This window comes from Bos javanicus, chromosome 15 (assembly GCF_032452875.1).
Source record: "Bos javanicus breed banteng chromosome 15, ARS-OSU_banteng_1.0, whole genome shotgun sequence".
Classification (NCBI taxonomy): Eukaryota; Metazoa; Chordata; class Mammalia; order Artiodactyla; family Bovidae; genus Bos; species Bos javanicus.
This window is the reverse complement of record NC_083882.1, coordinates 60,930,270-60,939,720: the sequence shown is the minus strand read 5'-3', so window position 1 is coordinate 60,939,720 and position 9,451 is coordinate 60,930,270. Positions and strand designations below refer to the sequence as shown.

Genomic DNA, 9,451 nt, shown 5'->3' with positions numbered 1-9,451 from the left:
GCTTGGACCTGCCGTCGAAGTCACCTCTTCCAGCCTCTCCTGACGTTTCTGCCCTGCCGTCGGGACCCCTTTTCAGCTCCAAAGGGGACACCTCTCCCTCTGCGATTAGCTCCTCGCCTCTGGGGGCGCCAGCTAGGGGACCCTGGAATGCTGCCTAGTGGTTCCCGGGAGCTTCGGCGTCTGGGGGCCGGGCCAGGGGGCGGGCAGCCGCGGCGTCGTGACTGCGCCCGCCCCGCCGCGCCTGGAGGCGCCCCTGGCGACCGCGGTGAACGCCCCACCCTCGGACGGCCCTGGCCCCGCCCCCGGCCGGCGCGCGCTCCCGGCCAGGGGAGGCGTGTGCTGCTTCTGCAGCCAGCGAGAGAGCGAGAGGGATGGATATTGGAGGAGGAATTCGGGCTTAACAAGTGATCGCTGCTGTCTAGGATTTTTTTTTTTTTTTTTCTGGGGAACCTTGACTTCTTTTCCCCGTCGAGCCCTTCTGTGCTGAACTCCAGAGGAAGCAGGAGTCTTGGGGTCTTCCCTGGGGCAGCCCTGATCCTCACCCCCCGGCTCCAGCAGCTAGGACTCTGTGACCCCCATCCCTCCGCCCCCGACCAGGCAGTAGAACTTGTTCCGTGGATATTTGGGAGCTCCCACCTGCCACACCGGAGCGATTCCTTCCACCCCCAAGATCCTTCTTCCCCTCCTCCAGCTGTTGCAGCTTGAGGGGGAAAAAAGCCAACCGGGGATTTTCTTTATTTTTATTTTGCACCCCGCCTGGGAATGGTAAGTATGACACCTCTCTTACCTTTCCTCTCCTCTCCTCTTTGGCTATTAAGAAACAGTGGACATTTGAGGGATAAATAATATCGAGAATGTGACAGAAGGGCATGAATGGAAGACGGTTAAAAATAAAACAGGAGGTGGGAGAAGGGAGGTGCAGATGCTGCGCGGCGCTCCGGGGGGCCAACAGTTGTTATTTTCCCAACCCCGGGGATGGGGTGCGTGCGCCCTGGTTAATGTGCCCGAGCGGGAACCTAGGTCTGGAGGCGAGGGCGCGATTAAAGATGTCGTTTCCCAACGAGGTGGGGTTTAGATTTAGCATCGTTTTGTCTCATCTCAGACTCACCGGTTCTATTTCTTTGAGAACAGCTGGTGAAGGGGTTTGAATTGTTGCTTCTCCCAACATTTGGGGTTGAGTGCATTTTCTGAGCATTTGAGCAATACATAGAGACTGTATAAATGGCGTGCGTTGAAGTATGTATTTCTCACGGTACTGGCCCTTGGAATTCTCTCAATCTCTTTCTCCTTTTCTCTCTCTGATAAGGTTCAGGTACCACCCTACAGTTGCAGGAATTAGAACTGAGTGAGGAAAACAGCCTTGTTATTGGGGGTGGGGTGGGAGGAGGAGGGGCGTGATGCTTGACTCTTGTTTGGGGGCGCAGGGATTGGGGAATAGGTAGTCAGCAAAATTCTATTAGTTCGTGGTGTTAAAGAGGAAAGGATATTCCCCTGCAAGATCTCTTCATAAAGTCTCCTGCAAGGTCTCCCCCATAAAGTCTCCTGAGAGTCAGCTTCAGTAGATTCTCCTAACATGAATACCTTGAGTGGAGAAGGAAGAAAGATTTTAAACTAGTCTGATTTGCTGGTTGGAAGGATTTTTTCCTCTTTTTTCTTTTTCTTTCTTTTTTCTCCCCACTCTCTCCCTTTTTATAGACTCTTCCTTCTCTTCTTCTAAGATGAGAATAGTGAGGTAACTGGTAACAAATTAGAAGGAAGATAATTTGCTCTGTGTACAGTGGGGGAGGGAGTTAGGTAAACAAAAATTAACAAACCCAGGTAAAGAAGTAAGTAAATAAGAAACTATTTGGTGCAAGTCTAGCTCTCCTGCAGAGTTGACTGTGAATTAGAAGACCCTCTAACTCATGACCTTCCCGGAGTCTGTTTGTTTGGCGGAAGAGGGGGTGTGCGTAGTATAAGAATTCACAGGCACTTTGGTTACACTGGGGCTGTATTTAGTATATTATAACTGCTTTGAGGGGGTTGGGGAAGAAACTGAGGAAACTCTCAGGCTGTTTGGCTTATGGAAGTCTTTAAAGGATGTTGGCCTGACCCTCCACAGAGAAGATAGATATTTGGAGACCTTGTGAGAGTGAACATTTCAGAGTAGAAAATGATCTTGGGAGTCAGGCAAAGGAGGATACCATTCCAGAAAGCTTCAGAGGTGTATTTTCTGGGTTCTGTGTCCCAGTCAATCTCACCTCTTGTCCTGGGAGAATGTGATTGATCCGGAAGGGATGTGTGATCCGGAAGACCTTTGCTACTTCCCCGACTGTCACTTGATAAAACCTGGGTGTGTTTAGTCTTCTGGGCCGACAGGATTCAGCAGCAGGTGGTCAAGAGGTGGGTCCTGTTAATGGCGCCAGGAAGCCATTTCTCTTATGCTCCCCAAGAGCTTCCAGTAACTGAGGTTGGTAGCTGCCCGGAATCCTGGCTGTTATCCTCCCCAATTCTCTGGGTCACTCTGCATTCTTGGAAGTCTTGTTGGACTCAGGGAAGGGAAGACGCAAGAGGAGACAAGGAAGCGAGATTAGGACAGGAATATTTACAGGTTCTGGCAGAGGAGATGAGTTAGTTGGACCTACGGAGAACAAACTAAGGAAGAATGAAGGTCAGGAATACCAGGTGTCGGGGGAACAGAAGAGGGCTGCAGGGAAGATGTGATCAGGAAGTGGCAGATTGGAAATAAAGGGAAGGAGGGAGGGCGGGAAAAGAGAGGGGGATTTGGGCCATGGAAACTATGGTTAAATTATAGGGAAGAAAGTATCATAGGCTGAAAACAAAGTGCACACAAACTGGGATTTGAAACATAAGAAGACAGTCCTTGAGCAAAGTGTAGGAGGAAGCATCAAGGTGAACATGGGGGAACTGCAAGCAGAGTAGATGATTATTAGAGAAGTGGAAACTGGGATTAGCTCCTACGCTGTGGGTGGTAGGGAGTGTTCTGGAGTCTGGGGAACAGAAAAACAACAACAGGGACATGCTTCAGGGAGTCAGGGAATGCCAACTCAATACAGACCACTTGCGAGCCTCAAAATGTCCGGAATGACTTCACGTTCTGTTCTTCCCCTGCTTAGACAGTGGTATAAGGACATATGCATTTGGGGGTGGGGAGATTGACCATTAAGTATTATTATGTTATTAATAACTGCAAGCCTTTATTGATATTCCTCATGTACAAGGCACTGTGGTGTTCTGTCAACATCAATTATCTCATTTAATCCTTACACAAGTGGGATGGGAGAGGTTGTATTATTATCTGCACTTTGTAGATGAGGTGACTGATGCTTGTTCGAGTGGTGGAACCTGGATTAAAGAAAACTGGTTTTTCCAACTCCTCTAATCCTGAATCAAGTCAGAGGGGTGGAAGGCCACTGAATTCAGAAATACTTACTGCGTGGAAATTTGAAAAAAATGCCTTGAGATCAGTGAATGATGGAAGCAGCTGTAAAGTGACAACACTGTTTATTGTGGAATGAAGAGGGTGACAGTGAGAATTAAGACCTAGCATTAGTGAAAAGGTGGACTGAAAGAAGAACCATATGGGTGGAGAGTGGAGAGAGGAAAAATAATTAAGTTACGATGAAAGTAGACAGTGCTGAAATGATAGCCAAAGAAAAAGGATAGAAGGATATTTAGTGAGAAGGAGATTTAACAACCTGCCCCATTACTACTCCTTGGAAATTTATAGTCGCTTTGGTGCTTTATATAATGGCTTGCTTGCTTGAGGAGAAGAGAAAGAAGTGTGTGTAAAGGAAATACTCAGTTTGCTCTTTATTATTTGATTCTTTTTATTTTTCTCCCATGCTTGTTTCCCTTCCTTTTTCCAGGTGAAGTGGCTTCTTCTGCATGATTTTAGATGAAGGATGCTCTGCATTTCCTTGATTTCTATGGAGACCTCAGAGCTGGGCTTGCCCCCCACTGACACCTCATCTTGCATCTACTCTACCTCCCAAGGTCTTTGCCTCTACAGCTAGCTCAACATTGCCCCTAGGTCCAGGAAGCCTGTGATGAACTTAAGGGGAGAGCCGGGAGAATCATCCTGCTAGGCTTTGAGTGGCAATGCCTGGACATACTTCAAATCACATGTTAACATGGGTCAGGCTGTCACTAGAAGGCAAGTGTTAAGACTTAAAGGCTTATTTGCATTTTATTTAAATTTCATGGACTGAGCTTTGGACAATTTCCATGGCAGAAAAAATATATTCCATTCTCTAGGCACAACTGCCGGCGGTCGGCTACTTGCTGTCGTTGAAACTTTCAGCATCAAGACCAATGACATCCTAGTTATATTTCCAGATTTGAACATCCACCCCAAAACAGGTGTTTGGGAGACCCCGACATTTTCTGACTTTTACTTGAAAGTGCCAGGCCATCTCTCTGGAGAGCAACGTTGAATCCCTGAGAAGAGAGAGCATGGGGCGTGCTGATTTAAAAACAGAAAATGCAAAGTTGGACTGAAAATATCCTTCATCTTCCAAGCAATCTGCTTAAGGGTTCCAAACTTACCTTAATTTGGTGAGAAAAGAATCTGCCCTATTTTTCTTTCTTCTTCTCCAACTGGAACCAGCCATTTCCCCAAACCGCCACCATGGAGGTTGCAATGGTGAGTGCTGAGAGCTCAGGGTGCAACAGTCACATGCCTTATGGTTACGCGGCTCAGGCCCGGGCGCGGGAGCGCGAGAGGCTGGCTCACTCGAGGGCGGCTGCGGCTGCCGCGGTGGCCGCGGCCACTGCTGCGGTGGAAGGCGGTGGGGGCTCTGGAGGGGGTGCCCACCACCACCACCCATCGCGCGGGGCCTGCACCTCCCACGACCCCCAGAGCGGCCGGGGAAGTCGGAGGAGGCGGCGACCGCACCCGGAGAAGAAGAAAGTCCATCACCGGCAGAGCAGCTTCCCTCACTGCTCCGACCTGATGCCCAGTGGCTCGGAGGAGAAGATCCTGCGGGATCTGAGTGAGGAGGACGAAGAGGAGGACGACGAGGAGGACGAGGAAGAGGAGGGAAGGTTTTATTACAGCGAGGAGGACCATGGGGAGGAGTGTTCCTACACCGACCTGCTGGCGCAGGACGATGGGGGCGGCGGTGGCGGCGGCAGCGGCGGCGGCGGCTACAGCTCTGTCCGCTACAGCGACTGCTGTGAACGCGTGGTGATCAATGTCTCGGGTCTGCGCTTCGAGACCCAGATGAAAACCCTGGCCCAGTTTCCCGAGACTTTGCTGGGGGACCCTGAGAAGAGGACTCAGTATTTCGACCCTCTGCGCAACGAGTATTTTTTCGACAGGAACAGGCCTAGCTTTGATGCCATCTTATATTATTACCAGTCAGGGGGCCGCCTGAAGAGGCCAGTCAACGTCCCCTTTGATATCTTCACTGAGGAGGTGAAGTTCTACCAGCTGGGGGAGGAGGCCCTGCTCAAGTTTCGGGAGGATGAGGGCTTTGTGAGAGAGGAGGAGGACAGGGCCTTGCCGGAGAACGAATTTAAGAAGCAGATCTGGCTGCTCTTTGAGTATCCGGAGAGCTCCAGTCCAGCGAGGGGCATAGCCATTGTCTCCGTCCTGGTTATCCTCATCTCCATCGTCATCTTCTGCTTGGAAACCTTGCCGGAGTTTCGGGACGACAGGGATCTCATCATGGCCCTGAGCACGGGCGGGCACGGTGGGTTGTTGAACGACACGTCGGCTCCCCACCCGGAGAACTCAGGGCACACGATCTTCAACGACCCCTTCTTCATCGTGGAGACAGTGTGCATCGTGTGGTTTTCTTTCGAGTTTGTGGTTCGCTGCTTTGCTTGTCCCAGCCAAGCCCTCTTCTTCAAAAACATCATGAACATCATTGACATCGTCTCCATTTTGCCTTACTTCATCACGCTGGGCACGGATCTGGCCCAGCAGCAGGGGGGTGGCAACGGGCAGCAGCAGCAGGCCATGTCCTTTGCCATTCTCAGGATCATCCGTCTGGTCCGAGTATTCCGGATCTTCAAGCTCTCCAGACACTCCAAAGGCCTGCAGATCCTGGGCCACACGCTCCGAGCCAGCATGCGCGAACTAGGCCTCCTGATCTTCTTCCTCTTCATCGGGGTCATCCTCTTCTCCAGCGCTGTGTATTTCGCGGAGGCAGATGAGCCGACCACCCACTTCCAAAGCATCCCCGATGCATTTTGGTGGGCTGTGGTGACCATGACAACCGTGGGCTATGGGGACATGAAGCCCATCACGGTGGGGGGCAAGATTGTAGGGTCTCTGTGTGCCATTGCAGGTGTCTTAACCATCGCTCTGCCCGTGCCAGTGATTGTCTCTAACTTTAACTATTTCTACCACAGAGAGACTGAAAATGAGGAACAGACACAGCTCACACAGAATGCAGTCAGTTGCCCATACCTCCCTTCTAATTTGCTGAAGAAATTTCGGAGCTCTACTTCTTCTTCCCTGGGGGACAAGTCAGAGTATCTAGAGATGGAAGAAGGAGTTAAGGAATCTCTCTGTGCAAAGGAGAAGTGTCAGGGAAAGGGGGATGACAGTGAGACAGATAAAAACAACTGTTCTAATGCGAAGGCTGTGGAGACCGACGTGTGAATCTCGCTCTCCACCCGATGCTGCCCGCTCCCCCAATCCCAGCATCTCCAAATATATTTATGCATAGAGAGTGCAGTTATGAAAATGATATATGCAAATGAATCCAATGCATACAGTAGTACACCATTTAATGGTTATACATGGCATAATTGTTACTAAACTTGTATTACATATCAAATAAATGATACATCTTGGAGAGAAGGGAGGCTTAAGTAGGAGCAAATCTATCTTTATATTTTTATTAGAATGCAAGAATTTTGCACATTAACTGGAAGAGATGTTAAAAGTAAACACAGTTCCCTGGAGAGAATGTGTGTGTGTGTGTGTGTGTGTGTGGTGTGTGCGCGCATATGTGTGTATGTACAAGTAAATTGTCAACGTTGTTAGTAATCGTGCAGTGATGGGAAAAGTTGGCATTTTGAAGTATTTACTATGTAAGAACTAATGAATTTGAGCAGTTGTTTATTCAGTGCTTTAATAGCATTTCATGTCTTTGGATTCCATAGCTGTTGTTTTTTAAAAATTGTAAGAAATATTATGTAGAAAAAAGAAAGTGAATTATTTAATAGAATATAGGTCACAATTTTATCTTGGATTTAATTAAAGTTTATTTTTAACTGGAAATTAACTTTTAAAAAGGCTGCAGGGGCCTTTAGAAATTGATTATATTTTATTATTAATTTTGGGAAGATGTGACATCAAATGTCTAACAATAATGGAAGAAATGAAATCAGAGAAACTGTAACAAATTTTGTTCACAGATAACAGGACTGGAATTTTCTTTACTTTTTTTTTTTTTCCTTTGCACTACTTTATATGCTGGAGATTGAGAAAGACTTCATACTGTGAATGTTTACAAATGTAACAGTTCAATGACAATCATTGGAAGAATGATTTCTTAGTCTTATTTTATTGTTCTCTTATTTTCTTTGTGTAAGACAAATGGCCACACAGATAGCAGCACATGATTCCCTTCTTTTTTAAAATCTCAATAATTGATCTGCAAAGGGACTATGAAGTCAAATTTAGCAAATGAATCTTTTGAAATTGGTCTGTTAACAATGATGCTTCTGAAACCATACTATTTTATATATTCTTCTGCCTTTAAAGCCAGAATAATTTAACCAAAGTTAATGCATGCACTGAAAGAATTCTTGAAGAAATAAGATGCCCAGCAGCTACAGTGATTATGGCTTAAGAGCTTTCTATTAAATGTGCAACATAAATGCTAGATTTACTAAGTTTATTTATTTGTGCAGCGACTTAAGGGCAGAATGTGGGGATTCACCTCAGAATTCAGCATTCTATTTGCTCAGATTGATAGAACTGGTGTCAACACATTGGGTTTCCACATCACCATCATTATCATTTTTATGAAAGGAATTTATGACACTTAAAACTGAATTTAACTCACGACAAGGTGCTCTAGAATGTGAGGTAACAGCTAGTGATGTGACTTATATTGTTAAGTTATCAAGAGATGTAGGTTAGCAAACTCAGAATGCATAAGAGGCCTTATTCTCCAATATTTTAACTTCTGTTCTTTGTAAAATGGTTATTCGGAGGTCTGGGGGGAAAATGCTATGGAAGGTATCTCAGCACATAATGAACTCTGACAACTGTGAACTTTAAAAAAAAAAAAAAAGAGCTAGAGTAGCTTTTCTCAAGACTTATAACCCCAGGTCATCATTTGATAATAACATAAATCTTATCTCTCCTTTAATGATACTTAAAATTCAAAGTAAATTCAATGTTGGATTTAAAACCCAAGTTTTATCCCCTTCTCCACCACTATAGAGCTACACCTTTCAAGAACACCTTTTGGAGAATGAAGAACAGCGGCGGTGGGGGAGTATGGGGGTCAGTTGAATGTGCAGACCAAAAATCTCTAGTGGACAACAGAGTTACAGAGCAAGGAAATGCCATCTTGTAACAAGACTTCCAAGGTGGCATTTTAATATATTTTGGATTTAGAGCAAAAAATGTAGCAAACATTAGACTAGGGTAACACTGTTCAGGTTGGTCACCGTTCATTTGGGAAGGTTTCTCTGTTCATCTCTGCCCCTCCAGTTTCCTCTTACTGAAAAAGAGGACACGTGGTGCATTTGTTATGTCACAGAGTTTTTACAGAAGGCAAATGAGAACATGTGAAAACTCTGAAATGCAGAGTTCCGTATAAATGCCTGATGTTACGTCTGCAGTGCTTCATGCTCCTCTGGGAGAAAAAGAGGTTTAGAACCCTTGAGTTACATGGTTTATTAGGATATTGTAAAAATCATGGATAGTTTCTTTAATTTTGAGCTCCTTATAAGCAGATGGTTTGCAGACACAAGATAGCCTGTCATTGAATGATTACTTCAGTTTCTTCTCTTGGGGGAGGATCCCAGGCATGTTGTGGTATAAAAAATTGGCTCTGTGGACAAGATACCATGTATCTTTTGCTGTACCCAACAAGGTCAGATTATATCTTAAAATAGTTTAAATGTAACTGTGGCATTGATTGTTTATTGACCATGCTATAATAGCAATAGCAATGATTTGGCTGTTGAGAAAATGTATTTTGTTGGTTCTACAGCATCTCCTTTTTAAATCTGAAAAGTTACATTAAATTGTATTGATATGTAATGGAGTTGGTAATTCTGAGAATCCAGAATTTAGGAAATTCTGTAATATAGTCATTTAGGGACCCTAAGCGTTGTTTCTTTATCTTAAATGGTTTTCTTAAGGGTCACGAAGTGACAGCAGGGGCTTCCAAACCAAATATTTCTAGGTTATCACTAAATGTTTGTTTGTGCTTTTCTTCCTGCAAGACACGTTTATTTTAGGATGTCTGGATCT

The 9,451-nt window shown here is 45.8% G+C and overlaps 1 protein-coding gene across 1 annotated transcript; it reads left to right on the top strand.

Annotated features, from left to right (window-relative positions):
- The first annotated feature begins 346 nt into the window (after positions 1–346).
- Positions 347–7,412, top strand: KCNA4 (potassium voltage-gated channel subfamily A member 4). Its single transcript, XM_061381001.1, has 2 exons — positions 347–765; positions 3,870–7,412. The coding sequence occupies exon 2, from the start codon at positions 4,631–4,633 to the stop codon at positions 6,611–6,613; it is 1,983 nt and encodes a 660-aa protein (XP_061236985.1). The 5' UTR covers positions 347–765; positions 3,870–4,630; the 3' UTR covers positions 6,614–7,412.
- Positions 7,413–9,451: the final 2,039 nt, after the last annotated feature.